Here is a 21,220-nt window from a genome sequence, read left to right as displayed (position 1 = left end):
TAAAAACTTTACTATTTCAAAATACTAAATAATAAATACTTAGAAAAAAAAATACTTCAAGCAAAAATATCACCTATCTAGATTTTCCTTTGACTAATTAATTCAATTTCTAATAATATATTTTAATTCATTTATTTTAAATTAATCAATAAATGAAAAAATCATTGATTTAAGTTGGTCCAAGAATTAATTAAAATAAATAATTAATTTACAACTTAATCTATTTTTCAAGATAAATTCAAAAACATCTAGCATAATTAAATGCAATTCGAAATTGATTAATAAAATAAAGAAAAAATATATTTTGAAAATTATTTAAATTTAAGTTGAAAAATTAAATTTCAACTAAAAATAATTTTCTATTTAATTAAGTGTCATGAAAAAGGAATATTTAAGTACCATGATTAAAATCAACTTAGATATTTAATTTTTCAATTTAATTAAATGTATTAAATTCAAGAAATAAATAATTAAGTGTAGAGAAGGCTTAATTATTAATTTCTAGTTTAATACTAAGAAAAAAATATACTTAAAATTAATTGTACCAAAATTAATTATTTAAATAATTAATTTCACAATGTATAATATTTTCCTATTTAATATTAGAAATAACAAGTAGTCTAGAAATAACTATCTAGAAAACATCTTATTTGACTAAGTATCTTTTCCACAAAAATTTGAAAAAGTATCTAATTTAAGTTGCATAGAAAAAATCTAGAACTTAAATATTTTCAAATTTAAGTTTAATTAAATATCAAAAATTAAGTTGTAACCACTTAATTTGAAAAATATTCCATTTTAAGTTTAAAACTAACTTAAAAAATATCTTAAGAATCTTTAATAACTAATGCCTAGAATTCCTCAACTTAATTTTAAATTTAAATAAAATATTCAAATTTAAGTTAGATAAGAAAAATCAGTTAAAATAACTAATTTATAACTTAAATAGGAATATTTAATTAAATAAGCTTTAGAAAGAATCTAGTTAGTTAAAATTCTTTATTTAATTAAAAAATACAAGAAAAATACAAATAGTTTCTCTAGAAATAATATCTAAAACTAAGAGTGTTTTTCTTAAAATTAACTTTAAAATATTAAAATGAAAATAAATTTCATATATTTTAAAAGTTAATTATGTTGCTAATCAATTTTATTAGGTTAAACTAATTTAATTAACCTAGCACAGTTATTCAATCAGGCAAATGAGCCTTCACAATTGGGGTAGTTCATGTAAGGGGGAGCTGGGTTCAGTATGTCGTACCCACTTCTAATGGCCCCCAACTCTCACACAAGGCCTAAAAGAGAGGAATTTAACCTTAAAATAAATAACTGTTATTAATTGAATAGGTCCAAAAACTAAATGGACCTAAATAAAATCTATCATGGTGTGACATTTTATTTAGCAACAACCTATATGCATCTATATAATAAAATAAACATATAGGCTCACACAGGCACACATTTGGATGGATCCTATCATGTTGCTAGGTCATACACAGATGAAAGAAGATTGTAAAATTTACCTGTTACAAATTATTTACTTGACCAATTGAACCATGGGTTAAAATCAGATCATTGGATCTGTCAACAAGTTAACCATGGCTATTTGCAATCAAGCAATAATAGGTTTTATAAAACTTACAAACAAGCTAAAACACATACTCCTGCAACAAGGTTAGCTGGATAGTTGGATGTAGGATTTATTTAATTTTAAATAATTAAATTTCTAAAAATAATTAAATAATAAAAAAATATTTATTTTCGAATTAAAAAAATAAAATATATATATTTTCAAAATTAATAATAAATAAAATAATATTTAAAATTAAACCTACAATTTTGAAAAATTAGGTTTCAACTAACCTAAATATCATTTCAAAATTTGCTAACTACTTTTAAAAATTAATGTTATTTTATAAATTAAATATTCAATAAAAATTAAAAAAGATAAATAAATATCTTTTTCAGATTTTATGTTTTAAATAAAATAACAAAATTTAAAAGTTAGCAAAAAATCTTATTTCTATTCAAAATATCATGATTATAGTTATCTTATTTTAAATTTAAATAAGGTCAAATTAAAAAAATATTTAATTTAAAAAATTTAATCTCTCACCTTAAATTTAAAAAAAATAAGATAAGAATAATCAAATTAAAAAATAAGATAGATAATTAAGGAAAAAAGATAGATATTTACTATTTTCGAATTCAAATTACACTAATATCATGAATTAATTTAAAAAAAAATTAATTAATCTAATTATGATATTTAGAATTGAAATAGGAATAGTAAATGTCTAAATACAAAACTACACAAAAAATCGGAAGCTAAATCCATGAAATAGCATGAAAAATAAAAAAAAACGAAAAAAATGCGAGCTGTACGGACAGTATGCTGTCTGCGCGCCCAAGGGGAGTGCACGGTCGAGCAAGCTCGGCGCTGGAGGTGTCCAGCAGGATTTCCGTGCGCGGAAGCTCGATTTCAGACACGGATTCGTGGGGCAGTGACACCATCCCGATATTGTTCGAAACTTCAAAAAATCATAACTAATTCAAATTAAATCGAGATTGAGTTCTGTAAAAAAATTAAATTGCTTAATTTTTTCCATACTATCCAATAAAAATAATTCTAGAAACAGAATTTCAATTATTTTTCACGAAAAATCACAAACATCAATCAATCATCATACAACACACAACACAACATGAAACCATCCAAATCACAAACAATCGTTTTAAAGTCCAAATTTCTTGCAAGCAAATCAATTACCATGGCTCTAAGGCCAGTTGTTGGAATTTATTTCACCAGGATCTTAGATCTACTCACAAGTATGTTGTTTAACACCCTAAATATGAACTTTCTAAAACGATAATTAAACACATATAAAGTTAAGAAAACTTTACATTGATGCAGCGGAATAATATCTCCTTCCACTCAGATCTCTAACCCTTGTATCCTTTCTGTCGCAGAGTATAATCAAGATCTGAGCCCGAATGTCCTTCTCTTTGTGTGTGATCCTTCACAGTCTTCCAATCTATGATTGAGGTACCACTTGCTGTGTGTCGGCACTACTCTATCACTGAGGGTTTCGAAATTTAGAAGAGGAAAAGAGAGAGAGTTGATTTCGGCTATAGAGAGAGAGGGAAGGCTCAGTTTTCTGAAAAAGTAATTTTCTGACAGAAGGTTATGAAAACTTGTTAAAACTTGTTATTTGACTGAGCCATCACTTTCTATTTATAGGCAACTACTAGGTTTAGGTTAGCATTTATTAGGCATTAAAATAATGAAAATATCAATTTGAAAAACCTGCTTAAGTGGCCGGCCATGGTGTGTAATGGGCCTCACTTGGTTTTTGCAGTTTTAACAAATTTTATTTCTATTTTCTCAAAAAACGCCAATTTTCCGATTCTAACCATTTAAATGCCAAAACTAATTATTTAATAACTAAAATAGATTATTATATAATATTGTCATTTAATTTAATTATTAATTAGACATATAAAGTATATTAATAAATAAATAAACCTAGAATCTCTTTTCTTTACAATTTCACCCCTGCTTAGTGAAAATTCACAAATTAGACATAGTCTAACTTTAGAATTATAATTGATTAATCACAAATCAATTATTGAGTCTTACAAGCAGTATAGTCTCAACTAGAATGGGGACCATCTATATGCTGAGCTTCCAATAAGTGAACCAAATTTACTAAGTAAAGTCCTGCTTATTAATTCTTTGTTGAATCCACTCTTAGAACATAGAATTGCACTCTTTGACTTATATAGAGCACATTATATGTTCCACGATATAAATATGCTATCTCATTTAACCATTGTTATAATCTTATTGTGATCAAAGATCCTCTATATAGATGATTTACATCGAGATGAGATAATTTTACCGTTCTCACCCCTTAATGTATTTTGCCCCTTAAAATACTTAGCTACCTATAAATGATGTTTAGTGATCTAAGAATTAGTCACTTAAACAAGAGCTCATCCATTTACTTCTATTTAGCTAAGCTTGAAGGGAATCATCACTTAACTTCTATACACCAGTAGAAGCTATAGATTCCATATTTATGTTCAGCACTCCTTCTCAATCATACTATCATGTTCCCAAAATATACGTATCACCCTGACCCAAAAGTAGGCTTAACTAATAAATCAAAGAACATGGATAGTACTCCTGAGTTGAGCCTAAGCATATTAGGATTTAGATTCTTTTAATCTTAAGATCAACTACTGATATTGACTTGGAAAGATATAACGGTAAGTTTATAATATCTTAACTAAGTTGCAATATTGGTCCAGTCCAATGTATACTCCATACATTCGAAACTAGTATACTTTACCAATGTCCTGGAAAGAACATAACACTTACTCCAAGTGTAAGTACACATCATCGCTGATTATCACATCAGTGTAAATCCAAAACACTAATGAAACAGGGACTTAGTCTTTTGATTCATATGATCACAATCACATTCCATTGTGTTGACGATACTGTAACTGTGAATAAACATATGATCTGGACTTAACAGATTTTGTGTGTAAATATAATAAACATATTAAACAATTAGCATGTAAAATTCATGCAAACATAAATCACTTCAAATTTCTTATATTGATAACCAATCAGATTGTAAAGGGTTTTATTTAGGGCACAAAACCCAACACATCGAGCTCCACCCAACGAGTTAACTCAGATGCAAAGTCTGTGTCCTTTTTGTTGGAATTATTTTACCACGATCTAGATTTACTAACAAGTATGTTATTAACATCCTAAATATGAACTTCTAAAACGATATGAAATAAACACATATAAAGTTTCAAGAACCTTACAGTGGTTGCAGTGGAATATAATGTCTCCTTCTACTAAGATCTCTAACCCTTGTATCCTTTCTGTAGCACAATATCACCAAGATCAGAGTCCGAATCTCCTTCTCTTGAAACTGGATTCTTCACAGCCTTACACACTATGATTGAGTACCACTTGATGTGTGTGGGCACTTACTCTTATCACTCCAAGGTTTGAATTGAAGAGAGGAAGAGAGAGATAGGGTTTTGGTTTTGTATAGGAGAGGAGGCTCAAAATTTTTACTGAAGGAATGAGATGCATCATCTTTTCCCTTTAGCCATCACTGCCCATTAATAGGAAACCACTTAGGGTTAGGTTAGATTTATTTGGCATTAAAATAATGAAAAAATTAAATGAAAAATTGCTATGGAGTGGCCGGCCATGGATTGATATTGGGCCCCACTTTGCAATTTTGCCATTTTCAATTTTTTTGTCGTATTTTTACAAAAATGCTATTTTTCCAATTTAACCACTTAAATACCAATTCTAATTATTTAATAACTAAAAATTAATTATTAAATAATATTGTCATTTAATATATTTATTAATTAGACTTAACAAAGTCTCTTAGTTAACAAATAAACCCTAGAATATCTTTTCTTCACAATTAAGCCCTAGCTTGGTGAAAAATTCATAATATTATAATTGATTAATTAAAATCAATTAACTGAGTCTTACAAGTAGTATTGTCTCAACTAGTATGGAGACCATGGGCCTATATATCTGAGCTTCTAATAAGCAGGTCTAGAATTTACCAAGTAAACTCACTAGCTTATTAATTCCTCATTGCATCCACCATAGAACTTGGAATTGCACTCTCAGTTATATAGAACGCTCTATATGTTCCACAATATAGATACACTATTAGTTATCCATTGTTATAACCCCAATAATCAATGATCCTTTATAGATGATTTACATTTTATAGGGATTAATTTACCGTTACACCCTTCAATGTAGTTTATCCTTAAAACACTTAGCCACCTATAAATGATATTTCAGTGAACTAACATAATCACTGAAATGAGTACTCAACCATTTATCTCTGTTTAGCCAAGCTCGAAGGAAATCATCATTTCACTTCTATGTCCAGATAGAAGCTATAGATTCCATATCTATGACTAGCGCTCCCACTCAATTGCACTACCATATTCCCAAAATGTACGTATCACCCTGACCAAAAAGTAGGCTTAACTAACAAATCAAAGAACATGTATAATACTCTTGAGATCGAACCTAACCATGTTAGGATTAAGATCTTTTGATCTAGGATCAACTAGGTGACATTGAATTTAATAGATATTACGGTAAATTTATCATATTTGATCCAAGTTCAATATTGGTCCCTTCCAATGCATACTCCATGCATCCAACCCAAGCTTTACTTTAACCAATGCCCCAAAAAAGACATAGCACTTATCCAAGGTGCAAGTAAACTATGTTGTAGATTATCATATCAGTTAAAACCCTGTGTACTGATAAATCTAGGAATATATATTTAATCACATAATCTTGATTACTTTCCACTGTGTTGACGACATAATAAACAATAATATTAATGTGATAAGGGTTTGGATGAATTTATAAATCAAATAAACATATAAATGACAACATGAACCAAATGACACACTAAATAAGAATTGAAAATACTTCTGTCTCTTTATTGATAATTAAACAGTAGAGATTACATTGAAATAGAGTTTTATTTAGGGAACAAAGCCCAACACTTTTGCAATTTAAGGGATTGACCTAATCAGACAATTACCCAAAGGAAAAGGTGGAGTGCAGTATGCAGTGGTTACAATTGATTACTTCACTAAGTGGATGAAAGCTGAACCACTGGCAACCATTACATCCAAAAAAGTTCAAGACTTCGTTGTGAAGAACATAATCTTCCAGTTCAGATTGCCATACAAAATAGTTTTGGACAATGGCAAACAGTTTGACAGCCAGTCCTTCACTGATTTCTGTGTGAACAATGGTATCATCAAAAGTTTCTCCGCAGTGGCGCATCCCTAAGAAAATGGTCAAGTTGAAGCAGCAACAAGACCCTGAAGGATACACTAAAGAAAAGACTCGAGGATGCTAAAGGTAATTGGTCGGAGGAGCTTTTTGAAGTTCTATGGTCGTACCGAAGAACTGAGGAAACGACAACCGGACAAACTCCATTTGCGATGGCATATGGATACGAAGCAATGCTACCCGTAAGACTTGAGCCACCATCCCACAGAAGATTGACGTACAACCAAGAAGAAATTCATGTACCCCTTACCAAATCACTTGATGAAATCGAAGAGAAGAGAACCACGGCAAACTTTAAGTTGATGGCCCATCAACGAAAAGTAGCTCGGTATTTCAACAAACAAGTGAAGGCTCAGAAATTCTTTGTGGAAGATATGGTCCTAAGAAGAGTATTTCTAAACACCAAAGACAGTACGGTAGGTGTACTCGGACCTAACTAGGAAGGACCATATCAGGTGGTCGAAGTTCTCGAATCAAGAGCATACAAATTGGGTAAGTATGATGAAAAAATGCAACTCGTTTTGGTACCAAGGTATTAGAATGGGCAACATTTAAGAAAATACTACCAATAGAAGTACCACGTCGGATGACCATATTAAGTACTAAAAGAACATTTACTCTTAAGTGAATGGCCTTCTGGGCGGACCACACCCAAAGGCTCGGACAAAATTGAAAAGTAATCAGGCCGGGTGACGACCATCTAAAGTACAATTTCTAACTTCTGCAATTTGTTTTATTTCATGTTAAGCTAAAAGATCAGATTAGATCAAATAGCTTTGATGTAAGTTACTACGGTAACAAACACATTTTAATTCAATAAATGAATAAAGATATTTATTTCAAAATTCAAATTGAGTTGAAATTACTAGCATGTTGTTAATTTACAATCCCATCCGCACAAAAGGTTTGGTCGAACCTGAAACCCCGAACAGACAAAAGAGCATACTTGCAAAAAATTATAAGTGACCAAGAGTCATAAGTCTACTCGGTCACTTGGGGGGCACCTATACCTGTACAAAGCATTTGGCCAGACAGATAAAAAAACGGCCTTATGGCCGGACAGATAAAAAAAAAGATAAAAAAGAGAAGTATTCAGACAGCTGGAGTCCTGTGCTCTTTGTACGGGTCTTCTAGGTCGGTAGGAGTTGGAGGATCTGTTGTCTGAGTGGGGGGCATGTCAACGTCTTGGTCAGGGGCAGAAGTGGTCACCTTGGATTCTCCATAGGCCACCTGAGAAGCACAATACTCGAGATTAGCTTGGGATTAGCTTTACAAAAGTCATAAAAAATCTCGAGACCCGATGTCTCTAGGGCATTTACCTTCCCTCCAAGCCTCGTCACCTCCGCTCTCTGCTGCTCAGCCTCTGCTCTCTTTTGCTCAGCCTCCAACTTGTACTTCTTGACCTCAGCTTCAAGCTCCTCCTCCTTAGACTTCTTCTCTGCTTCCAACCTGCGGAAGACAGCTCGAAGAACCTCCCTTTCTTCTTGGAGGTTGTTCACTTCTTTCGACAAGGAGGTCATGACAGCCTCAAGTTGATCAGAAGCCTCTAAATCTTTAGACAACTTAGCTATCTTCTTCTCGGCAGCAAGAAGTTTCTTGTTGACTTCACCCAGTTCCATTCGAACAGCTCCAAGTTGAACCATGGCTTCATCAACATCCTTCCTGGTCAAGTCCACTTCTGCCCTCATGGTGTTAGACATGGTAGCATTCTTAGAAGAAGAAAACTTAGCCCCGGAATAAGCATAAGCCATCTTCAGACTTGTCTGCACACAGAAAAAGCATTAGAATATGAGCTAAGTAAAGAAGGATAACAGAAAACTATCAAGGAGGACTTACCCTCGTAAACTCCTTCAGGACTCCTCCCATCACCAGCTCTAGGGAAAGCTCATTGTCAGCTCCAGCAAGCTACTAATTCACCTCAGATACTGACCGAGTCACGTTGTGGGTGAGCATATCCTTGCCTCTCTTAGTCTCTGGATGCAGTGCTGGAGGTTGGGTAGGAGCCCAAATCTGCTCAAATCTGCTCCTGGCCAGCTCGAATTCGCCTTTCGGCTATTCCACCCTGTCCGAGCTCCAACCTCAAGAGTCTTTGGACTTAGTCACTTATGGGGCAGAAGGGTCCACGACGGTTGGCTCCTTGAAGAGGTCAATGACTACTTTGGCCGGCGCCCTTTCTCTGGATGGGGTTGTCTCACCACCCCTAGACTTCTTAGCCAGAGGAGATAGGCCCGAGCTTCCTCCCACTCTCTTCTTTAGAGCTTTGAGCATCTTTTGAGACATGTCTGAATGAAATAAAAGCAACATGGTTAGACAACAGCGCTAAAAGTTTGAAAGCATAATAATCAAGAAAGTTAAAGGCAAGATGAAGTATCTTGCACTTCGGAAGAAGTGTTTGCCTGAGCAAGACCTGATGGCTCATCATCATCAGACGAGTCTCTTTGCTCCTCTAGAAAAGCTTTCCCCTGTCCTACTACAGGAGTGGATGGTCGAGCAGGTAGACTGGGCTAGCTAATCTGAATCGTATGTTCGATAGGCCTGGGTTCGCTGAAAGTTTCTTCTTCCTTTTGAGTGGGGTTACCTGCTCTTCCTCAGCCTCATCTTCTTGCTCAAGAGGCTCATGAGCATACTGTTTTGCTCCTGCACCTCCCTTCAACTTAGCCTCACACTTGATTTGAATGAGTTCATTCTCCTGATGAGCTCCCTCAGCTCGGCCAGCACTAGATTTCTTCTTTTTCTCCTTCAGAGGCTGAGGAATGAAATCCTTCGAGTAGAGCCCATACTCCACAAAGTTGTCCTCTGAGGTCAACAAAGTGATATTCCAGGCAGCACCCGGTAGCAGAGTGAGTCTTTGAGCTCTATCCCTGAGAGCAAGCGTGAGGGGTGGACGGTGATATACAGGAATCTACTGGAACCGAGTATAGGTGGTGCCCATGCCATCCACCATATAGTACTCATCAACAAAATTCCTAATTTTGCTAACGGCCTTGTCCCTGGTGCCCGTTAACCACTTGAAGTCTGGCTGAGAAAAGTGGAAGTATCCCAACCTGCCTTGCTTAGGAGTACACTTCAAATAAAAAAACTAGATAACCTCATGGGGAGAAGGCATATCCCACTTTAGGGTGGCGTAGAGAACGAACAAGGCAGACAGATACTTGATGCCCTTGGGAGTGAATTGGGTCGGACAGAGACGGAAGAAGTCTGTCACCTTCCTAAAGTACGGGTGCAAAGGCAGCAGTGCCCCTTGTTTAGCATGAGCACCTGACCAGGCGCACATCCCCCTCTGAGGGTTTGAGCCTCGATTGTTTGATGCGGGAACATAACAGTCTAGCTCACCCAGATAGCCGCGCTGGTCGAAATCCCGCAAACGTGCCTCAGTGACCTTGGACGGAGGGCTCACCCACCTGGCATCCAAGGCACTTTGCCTCCTTTGAGGAACTGCAGCAGCAAGCTCCTCAGTGACGTAATCCACGCCCTCAACCAGGACGTCGCCATCCGCGTCTACTAGCTCCCCAGCCTCATTGTATCCCCCAAAGCTTTGGGGTGCAGCCTCCTCTTCTTCCTCCACCTCGAAAGGACTACCAGGACGAACATCGCTCTGTTTCTCTATCTCCTGGACCTCAGTGTCCCCTTCATGATCCCCCTCCTCCTACACGAGTGGATCCTGTTCGGCGCTGGGCGAGGTGGCGTGCTGGGCCACATGAGGGTCAGACGCGTTAACTTTACGCATTGTCTGTTTAGTACGAGCCATCATCCTGTGGCTAGACAGGGAGATTGAATTAAAATGACCGTCGCTTGAAGAGGGCAGACTAGAACAAAGACGAGGGTGATCCTCGTAAAAGAGTTGAAGCAGTTCCTGATCGATTTGGTGTTCACTTCCCCCAAAACTCACCTGGGTTCATCAACAAAAGACAACATGCAAGATGAGTGTTTGGTGGGGATATCGAACATTAAACAGGCAAATATGCCGACCAGGAGTACTCAACAGATTAAATAATGAAAATACTCGACGAAAAGTCAAAACTTCAAAGTTTGAAATTTTTCGTGAGTTAGGGCAAAAATTTCATGAAGCTTTGAATAAGCAAGATGAAAGGCAGCCGTTGTGCAGTTCAAAAAGCAAGCATTATGAATGGTGAAGTCACATGAATTGTTGCAAAGGAAAATAACAGAGTTTCTAAACCTGGGGTTTTCTACATATCTTCTATAGCAAAGTTAAGATCGCATTCAGAAAGTAAATGTGCAAAGTAAAAGAAATTGAGAACTTACTCAGGGGTTGACGTCTGGATTCAGTTTACGCAACGCTGAACTGTAACGCCCTTACTTACGTAAAATAAGATGCCATAAATAAACTAGCGTTAAGATACTAATGTTGCCTTTATTTTTTTAAAAAAAAAAACACTTTTCAAAACATGGGTACCCAGTTGAAAATAAAGTATTACCACTTAGGGAAAAGTAATAGAAAATTTAAACGACAACATCCTCGATAAGTTTAATAAATTAAAAAAAAACTTTCAGCGGAAGATGGCCAAGACCACACGCAGTTACATGATCACACGAGATACACCCCATGCTGCCCAGACTCAACTTGTCACCGAAAGCTTACAGGCTTACTTATCTGCACATAGGGGGTAAATAAGGGGTGAGCTGCAAAGCCCAGTAAGGAAAACAAAATACTATGTACCAGCATTCACACATCATAGCACAAACATATATATCAAACATACAACAACCTAATCATAAGTATAAATAGAGGCAGCCACACAAATACTGAAATACCACATACTCACACTCACAATCACACACCAGCTTCCATACAAATCTGGAGTGTCTTACGTTCTTAACCAGAACGCAGTACCAATAACCAGTGCACCCTTACGTACACTGCCTCACTTACCACATCACCATACATGTGTGGTTTCCAACCACTTCCAAGTACCTGGAACATGATTAAACAGCCATATACAATCCATCGACAAAACACTAATATTTCACCGAAACTATCACATTCCACAGTTTCAATACAATTTATTCAAGCAGTCATACTAGGTACTCAAACCATATAAAAAGCAAGTATAAAGTATAATTATTTTTCCTTACCTCAACTCCGCTGTAATTAACTCCTACGATACCTTCTAGGCCCTATAACAATTAGTGAAACCCTTAGTCCACCGATAAACTCAATATATTTATTATTCTTACTGTACAGCAAGTTTAGCCTAGAATTTGACTTATAAAACGTTTGAATTAGTAGTTCTACTGTTCACAAAGTTTTTAGTTAATTGAAAGACCTTTCTAACGGTATAAAGATCACCAAAATCGGAGCTATAACCTAGGAGTTATGCATGTTTTCTCAAAACAGTTTCTTTAAAATCCTGGATCATGCCGATTTCTGAATACAGCCTAAAAATAAAAGTTTTAAAAATAGTTACACCCCGATCTAGACAACACTTTCTTCATAAAAAATGTAGCTATTTTTCTAAGCTTTAAAATGAGATAAAGATCTTTTAAAATGGATCAAAATTGAGAGAGATATTGAATTTTTACGGAAGACACTTTTTCTGAAACGAAACTTAAAACGAAATACCATAACCGAGTAAAGATCCTAACTTTTGACTGGTAAGAACTCCGAACTAGGGAAAGGTTTCTTCAAAGAAAATATAGATTATCGAATTATCTTTCTAACAGTACAAGAATCGCTTGAAAATAATAGATATCGAGAGAGATATGACACTTTTACTAAGGCAATATCGAAAAGAAATTTAAAAAAAACTGTAATTCGAAAATCAGTGTAAAACATGAATTTTTGACATCAAAATACTCAGAATTAGGAAAGAGTTTCTTCATAAAAAATATAGATCATTAAATTATCTTTAAAACGGTAACTAGATCACTGAAAACGGACCTATGGGGAGAGAGATATGATAGTTTTATGAAAGCCTATTTCTCTGAAAACGAAAATAAAAACAAGTACGAATTTTACCTGAAGATTTCGAAGACACGGAACGATGATCGGCTGATTGCTAACCCCGAAGCTCTTAAGATTAAAACAATTGATTTGGTTTAATAGAGAGAATAAAGAAAAAGGAAATTGAGAGATGGTGAGAATAAGGGAATACGATACTATCTGGCTGCTAGGGTTATAGAGTATATACGTATATAACATATCGTATAATAGGTTTAAATTTAAAAATAAATATCTAACTAATCAGATAAAATTATGCTGATTTAAATTTAAATTTTAAATTTTAAACTAACTAACTAATCTAATGCTTCACTATTTATTTATCTCACTATTTAATATATATATCATTTTTTTTTTCTAATCACACACGCACAACAACAACAACAACAACAACAATAATAATAATAATAATAATAATAATAATAATAATAATAATAAAAATAATAATAATAATAATAATAATAATAATAATTTAATTGTATCACACTTAATATACCAAATACCAATATATGTATATAAACTGGATATTACATTCTACCCTCCTTAAAGGAAATTTCGTCCTCGAAATTAGACTTACCAAAAAGTTCGGGGTACTGTTCTTTCATGTCTCCCTCCATTTCCCACGTTGCCTCCCTTTCTGAACGGTTGCTCCACAGAACTTTTACTAGAGGAATACTTTTGGACCTTAACTCCTTCGTTCCTCTCTCTATAATGCGAACTGGTCGCACTTCATAACTCAAGTCCTGCTTTAGCTCCATTCTTTCATAGTTCAGCACGTGTGATGGATCCGACACGTATTTTCGTATCATAGTAATATTGAACACATTATGCGTCTCAGCTAATACCGGTGGCAATGCCGCCGATAAGCTACCCGTCCCACTCGTCCAATATCTCAAAAGGACCTATAAATCTTGGACTTAGCTTTCCTCGCTTTCCAAAACGCATAACCCCTTTCATAGGTGACACTCGAAGGAACACTTTATCACCCACTGCAAATTCCACATTCCGTCTCTTTGCGTCGGTATAACTTTTCTGGCGGCTTTGTGCAGTTACCATTCTATTTCGAATCTTTTCTACCGCTTCAGTGGCCTCTCTTACTAGGTCTGGGCCTAAGTATCGCTTTTCGCCAACCTCATCCCAGTGCAGTGGTGATCGACACTTCCTCCCATACAACATTTCATAGGGTGCCATCCCTATTGTAGATTGATAGCTATTGTTGTACGAGAACTCCATTAGTGGCAAATAGTTGCTCCAGTTACTTGGGAAATCCAACGCACAAGCTCGTAGCATGTCTTCTAGTATTTGAATAGTTCGTTCTGATTGTCCATCAGTTTGAGGGTGGAATGCTGTACTCAACTTCAGTTTTGTGCCCAAAGCACTTTGCACACTTTCCCAAAACTTAGAAGTAAAAACTGAACCTCTATCAGATACAATGGTCTTTGGGACTCCGTGTAGCCTTACAATTTCTTTTACATACAGTTCAGCATATTGCTCTGCATTGTAATTAGTGCACACAGGCAGAAAATGTGCTGATTTCGTGAGTCTGTCGATAATCACCCAGATGGAATCCTGTTGTTTGCTGTTCTTCGGTAACCCTGTCACAAAATCCATAGCAATATCTTCCCATTTCCACTCAGGAATATCAAGAGATTGCAACAGCCCTGCAGTCTCTCGGTGTTCGGCCTTAACTTGCCGGGCAGGTAAGACATTTCGCTACAAATTCTGCTATATCATTTTTCATTCCCGCCACCAATACCTACCTTTCGCATCATTGTACATTTTGGTTGATCCTGGGTGTAAAGAATAGGGTGTAGTGTGCGCCTCTTGTAAGATTTTTGATTGCAACTCCGCTTTCTTAGGTACACACACCCTTGTCTTGTATAGTAGAATACCCTCTTCATTAACTGAGAAGTCCCTAGCTTTCCCATTTTGTAGTTCGACCCGCTTCTTGATTAAAAACTCATCTTGGGCTTGTTCTTCTTTGATATTCTCTAATAAATTTGATTCAATTGTGAGGTTAGCTAGCTTTCCTGTTACTAACTCTATTCCAGATCTCTCGATTTTCTGTTGCAACGGCACTTTTAATGCCCTTAACATTGATAAGCTTGCATAGTTGCGTCTGCTAAGTGCATCCGCCACTACATTAGCCTTTCCAGGATGGTACAGTATCTCACAATCGTAATCTTTTACCAGTTCCAACCATCGCCTCTGTCTCATGTTGAGCTCTTTCTGCGTAAAGAAGTATTTTAGGCTTTTGTGATCTGTGTATATTTCACACTTCTCTCCATAGAGGTAGTGCCTCCAGATTTTCAATGCAAAGACCACTGCTGCCAACTCTAAGTCATGAGTTGGGTACCTTGTCTCATACTCCTTTAGCTGCCTAGAGGCATAGGCTACCACCTTCTCATTCTGCATCAACACACAGCCGAGCCCTTGCTTTGATGCGTCGCAATATACTACAAATTTGTCTTTGTTAGTTGGAACACACAGGACAGGTGCTGTTATGAGTTTATCTTTCAATGTCTGAAAGCTTTCCTCACATTTATCTGTCCATGCAAATTTTTGTTGCTTTCGAGTCAAATTCGTCAATGGTGTGGCTATTTTTGAGAACCCTTCAACAAATCTCCTATAATACCTAGCTAGTCCAAGAAATCTCCGAACCTCACTTGCAGTTTTTGGTTTTGGCCAGCTCTTCACTGCTTCAATTTTCGCAGGGTCCACCTCTACCCCATCTTTGGACACTATATGGCCTAGAAACGCCACTTTCTCCAACCGTAACTCACACTTTTTGAATTTGGCGTACAATTGGTGCTCTTTGAGTCTACTTAGAGTTAGCCTTAAGTGCTCCTCATGCTCTTCCATTGTCCTTGAATAAATGAGTATGTCATCAATGAATACCACCACAAACTTGTCAAGATATTCCTTGAATACTCTATTCATTAAATCCATGAAGGCCGCCGGGGCATTGGTTAACCCAAATGACATCACTAGAAATTCATAATGCCCATACCGTGTTCGAAATGCCGTCTTTGCTATATCTTCCTCTCGGACTTTCAATTGGTGGTACCCAGATCTCAAGTCGATCTTTGAAAAGACGATCGCCCCTTGTAACTGATCAAACAAATCATCGATGCGAGGCAAGGGATACTTGTTCTTTATAGTCACTTTGTTCAGCTCTCGATAGTCTATACACATCCGCATACTACCGTCCTTCTTCTTGACGAACAACACTGGCGCACCCCAAGGTGAGTAACTTGGTCTAATGAACCCCTTGTCTAAAAGATCTTGTAGTTGAGCCTTCAATTCCTTCAATTCATTGGGAGCCATGCGGTATGGAGCCCTCGAGATTGGTGCTGTGCCTGGCGCTAACTCAATCACAAATTCTATCTCTCTATCTGGGGGTAGCCCCGGTAGGTCTTCGGAAAAACTTCTTGGAATTCACATACTATGTGGACATTCTCCGGCTTCGAGGGTGGTTTCTCTGGACTTGTCTACTATGCTGGCCAAGTATGCTTGACATCCCGCACGAATCAGCGTTTGTGCCTTCAGGGCTGTAACTAGCGGTAAGCTTGACTTGACTTTGATTCCTTCAAATATGAATGCCTCTCCGGATTCGGGGGTGAAAGTCACCGTCCTCTTTCTATAGCCTATTGTTGCTCCATGTCGTGATAGCCAATCCATACCCAAGATAAGATCGTAATCCCTCATCTCCAGCTCTATCAGATCTCCACTAAGTTCCTTGTCTGCAATCCTTATTGGCGCATCCCGCACTCCTCTAGATGATATCATAACCTCGCCCGAGGGCAACTCCGTCATGAACTTATAACTAAAGTTTACATACGGTAGTTCTAACTTATCTATCATCTTTAAAGCAATAAATGAGTGCGTAGCTCCAAAATCAAATAAAACAAGACATAGTTTTTCCGAGAGATAGAAATCGACTCGCAACCACGGTGTTACTAGTCTCAGCCTCCCCTCTGGTTAGTGCAAATACTCGAGCTGGGACAAGTTTGTCATCCTTGAGTTGATCACCTTTTTGTGGACAGTCCTTCTTATAGTGGCTCGGTTGCCCACACTTGTAACAAGTCTTGCCTTTCAGTCGACATTCTCCTGGATGCTTACGACCACATGTTGGGCATAGGGGGTACTCCACATATGGCTTCTTCCCTTTGTAGTTATTGGACCCTATCTTGTTTCTCTTGTCGGCTTCGTTGTGTTGGTTACTTGGCAGTTTTCTTTTGTTATCACCACCTCCATTACTGGCCTTTCTGGCCTCCCACCTTGCTGTATTGTCTTTCTGTATACGACTTTCACACAACTCAGCTTCTAGGGCTTTTTCCAGTACCTCAGCATACGTGGTTGCCCTTACCTCCCGACATCGCTATGTCCCGACTTATTCGGGAGTCGAGCCCTTCAAGAAAACGATGAATCCTCAAAAACTCGCAGGAACCAGATCCGTGGCAAACTTTGCTAATCGTCAAATTGGCGAGCATACTCAGAATCGTAGACTTACCCTGCCTCAGGTTCGTGAACTCATTAACTCTAGCTGAGCGTATTGCTTCACTGTAGTATTTTTTGTTAAAAACTTGTACAAAGTCAGCCCAGGTCATTGCGGCCACATCCCGTGTTTGTTTAATAACATCCCACCAGATGCGGGCATCCTTTTTCAATAAACTAGCAGCACAAGCTACACTATCTCCGTTACCGAGCCGCATGTACTCAACAATACCTTCCACTGTTCTTAACCATTCCTCAGCTTCCATTGGATCTGAGCCCCCTTCAAAATTTGGTGGGTGTTGCTTGCGGAACCTTTCATATATTGGTTCCCATCGACCCTCCGGCACAGGCATGTATTGCACCGGCAAAAATTGATGTTGTCCTTGATTGGATTGCTCCTGACGGTTGTGAGCCTCTTCATCTCGCTTCCTAATTTCTTCCTTGAGACGAGCAACTTCTTGCGCCAAATCTTCTTGTTGTGGTGGCACCCCTACAGGGGCGTTTTGGTGTCCTTGACCAACTACCCCAGCAGGGACTTCGTGGTTGCCCCCACCTTGACCTGGTTGTTGTCCATTTACAGGGGCATTTTGATTCTCCTGGATCACCGCCTCGGCAGGGACATGCTGGTTTCCCCTGCCTCGACCGCAAGCACTTCCTCGCCCTCGACCTCTAGCTCGGTCTCTTACAGCCGCTCTTTCATTCAACCGGATTGATCTTCTGGGTTCACCGTTTTCCATCAAATCCCTTAACTTGTTCTTCAAAAGAAAGGAGATGGTAGCGGTAAGAAAAAAAAAATAACCAAAGATGTATCCCGCTCAAAAAGGAAATATCTATACACTAAATTATATAAACTTAAAAAAAACGTAAATCATCAAGCAACAATTCACCATGTAAAATAAATAAATAAATAAATAAATAATCTTTACTCATAAAAAAAATTACACTAATACGAAAATTGTTTGAGTTATACTATAATTCTAACTCCGAAGAATCAGTTAATTGTTTCGATTAACCATACCCTAAACTTCTAGCTAACTAAAGGAAAATCAAAAGATAAAGACTAAACCAAATTTAACATATAAGACATAACATATATAAAGCATACATACTTGATGACAAGTTGATCCTTTGCAGCGATGGTGTGTATGTCGCGTGAATTCAAGATCAATGTAACTGTGGCTCTGGTACCATTTGTAACGCCCTTACTTACGTAAAATAAGATGCCATAAATAAACTGGCGTTAAGATACTAATGTTGCCTTTATTTTTTAAAAAAAAAACACTTTTCAAAACATGGGTACCCAGTTGAAAATAAAGTATTACCACTTAGGGAAAAGTAATAGAAAATTTAAACGACAACATCCTCGATAAGTTTAATAAATTAAAAAAAAACTTTCAGCGGAAGATGGCCAAGACCACACGCAGTTACATGATCACACGAGATACACCCCATGCTGCCCAGACTCAACTTGTCACCGAAAGCTTACAGGCTTACTTATCTGCACATAGGGGGTAAATAAGGGGTGAGCTACAAAGCCCAGTAAGGAAAACAAAATACTATGTGCCAGCATTCACACATCATAGCACAAACATATATATCAAACATACAACAACCTAATCATAAGTATAAATAGAGGCAGCCACACAAATACTGAAATACCACATACTCACACTCACAATCACACACCAGCTTCCATACAAATCTGGAGTGTCTTACGTTCTTAACCAGAACGCAGTACCAATAACCAGTGCACCCTTACGTACACTGCCTCACTTACCACATCACCATACATGTGTGGTTTCCAACCACTTCCAAGTACCTGGAACATGATTAAACAGCCATATACAATCCATCGACAAAACACTAATATTTCACCGAAACTATCACATTCCACAGTTTCAATACAATTTATTCAAGCAGTCATACTAGGTACTCAAACCATATAAAAAGCAAGTATAAAGTATAATTATTTTTCCTTACCTCAACTCCGCTGTAATTAACTCCTACGATACCTTCTAGGCCCTATAACAATTAGTGAAACCCTTAGTCCACCGATAAACTCAATATATTTATTATTCTTACTGTACAGCAAGTTTAGCCTAGAATTTGACTTATAAAACGTTTGAATTAGTAGTTCTACTGTTCACAAAGTTTTTAGTTAATTGAAAGACCTTTCTAACGGTATAAAGATCACCAAAATCGGAGCTATAACCTAGGAGTTATGCATGTTTTCTCAAAACAGTTTCTTTAAAATCCTGGATCATGCCGATTTCTGAATACAGCCTAAAAATAAAAGTTTTAAAAATAGTTACACCCCGATCTAGACAACACTTTCTTCATAAAAAATGTAGCTATTTTTCTAAGCTTTAAAACGAAATAAAGATCTTTTAAAATGGATCAAAATTGAGAGAGATATTGAATTTTTACTGAAGACACTTTTTCTGAAACGAAACTTAAAACGAAATACCATAACCGAGTAAAGATCCTAACTTTTTACTGGTAAGAACTCCGAACTAGGGAAAGGTTTCTTCAAAGAAAATATGGATTATCGAATTATTTTTCTAACAGTACAAGAATCGCTTGAAAATAATAGATATCGAGAGAGATATGACACTTTTACTAAGGCAATATCGAAAAGAAATTTAAAAAAAACTGTAATTCGAAAATCAGTGTAAAACATGAATTTTTGACATCGAAATACTCAGAATTAGGAAAGAGTTTCTTCCTAAAAAATATAGATCATTAAATTATCTTTAAAACGGTAACTAGATCACTGAAAACGGACCTATGGGGAGAGAGATATGATAGTTTTATGAAAGCCTATTTCTCTGAAAACGAAAATAAAAACAAGTACGAATTTTACCTGAAGATTTCGAAGACACGGAACGATGATCGGCTGATTGCTAACCCCGAAGCTCTTAAGATTAAAACAATTGATTTGGTTCAATAGAGAGAATAAAGAAAAAGGAAATTGAGAGATGGTGAGAATAAGGGAATACGATACTATCTGGCTGCTAGGGTTATAGAGTATATACGTATATAACATATCGTATAATAGGTTTAAATTTAAAAATAAATATCTAACTAATCAGATAAAATTATGCTGATTTAAATTTAAATTTTAAATTTTAAACTAACTAACTAATCTAATGCTTCACTATTTATTTATCTCACTATTTAATATATATATCATTTTTTTTTCTAATCACACACGCACAACAACAACAACAATAATAATAATAATAATAATAATAATAATAATAATAATAATAATAATAATAATAATAAAAATAATAATAATAATAATAATAATAATAATTTAATTGTATCACACTTAATATACCAAATACCAATATATGTATATAAACTGGATATTACATGAACGAATAGTTTTTTTGAAAGTCTTTCAACAGACTTGAAGCTAAAAATCTCTCCTTTTGATCTGAACTTGTTTAACAAAGAAGGTTGGTGAAAGTGAGTTTGTGAACAACGCTCAGTGATATTTATAAGTAAAACAGCAAAAAGGGGTAATCATTTGAGAAACCGCAGACGCCTCGGTTCCCCCAAAAGTGAATATTGGAAATCAAAAGCAATCAAGTGTAGCCATCAAACGTGGTGAGAGAAAATCGGATTTCGAACCATTAATTGCGTCAGAGCATTTATTGGCCGAAAATTGAAAAGACGCCTAGTCAGCCTCACATCGAGTCGTGAACAGATGCACCTGACACGTGTCACCCATCCAAACGCAAAGACAGCTTGGATGAGGTCTACACGCAACTTCGAAAGTCCCGTACAGACTTGGGGGCAAATGTTATCCAAATTTTTGCACTCTGACGTGGCATCACACTATGGTGACACGTGGAATCAACTCTGGGTACCTG

General features: G+C 36.4%; 1 protein-coding gene and 1 long non-coding RNA gene across 2 annotated transcripts; both read right to left on the bottom strand.

Annotated features, from left to right (window-relative positions):
- Nucleotides 1-11,290: 11,290 nt before the first annotated feature.
- LOC133035122 (uncharacterized) lies at nucleotides 11,291-13,640 on the bottom strand. The gene is made up of 2 exons (XR_009686393.1): nucleotides 13,420-13,640; nucleotides 11,291-11,495 (listed from the first exon to the last, which is right to left on the bottom strand). It is a non-coding gene; the product is annotated as an uncharacterized LOC133035122 (long non-coding RNA).
- Nucleotides 13,641-16,740: 3,100 nt separating this feature from the next.
- LOC133034500 (uncharacterized) lies at nucleotides 16,741-19,697 on the bottom strand. The gene is made up of 3 exons (XM_061109594.1): nucleotides 19,320-19,697; nucleotides 17,309-18,837; nucleotides 16,741-17,139 (listed from the first exon to the last, which is right to left on the bottom strand). Exons 2-3 carry the CDS (start codon nucleotides 18,074-18,076, stop codon nucleotides 16,741-16,743), a joined length of 1,167 nt encoding a protein of 388 aa, XP_060965577.1. The 5' UTR covers nucleotides 18,077-18,837; nucleotides 19,320-19,697.
- Nucleotides 19,698-21,220: the final 1,523 nt, after the last annotated feature.

Source organism: Cannabis sativa, chromosome 2 (genome assembly GCF_029168945.1).
Source record: "Cannabis sativa cultivar Pink pepper isolate KNU-18-1 chromosome 2, ASM2916894v1, whole genome shotgun sequence".
Taxonomy (NCBI): domain Eukaryota; kingdom Viridiplantae; phylum Streptophyta; class Magnoliopsida; order Rosales; family Cannabaceae; genus Cannabis; species Cannabis sativa.
This window is presented reverse-complemented; position numbering and strand designations above follow the sequence as displayed.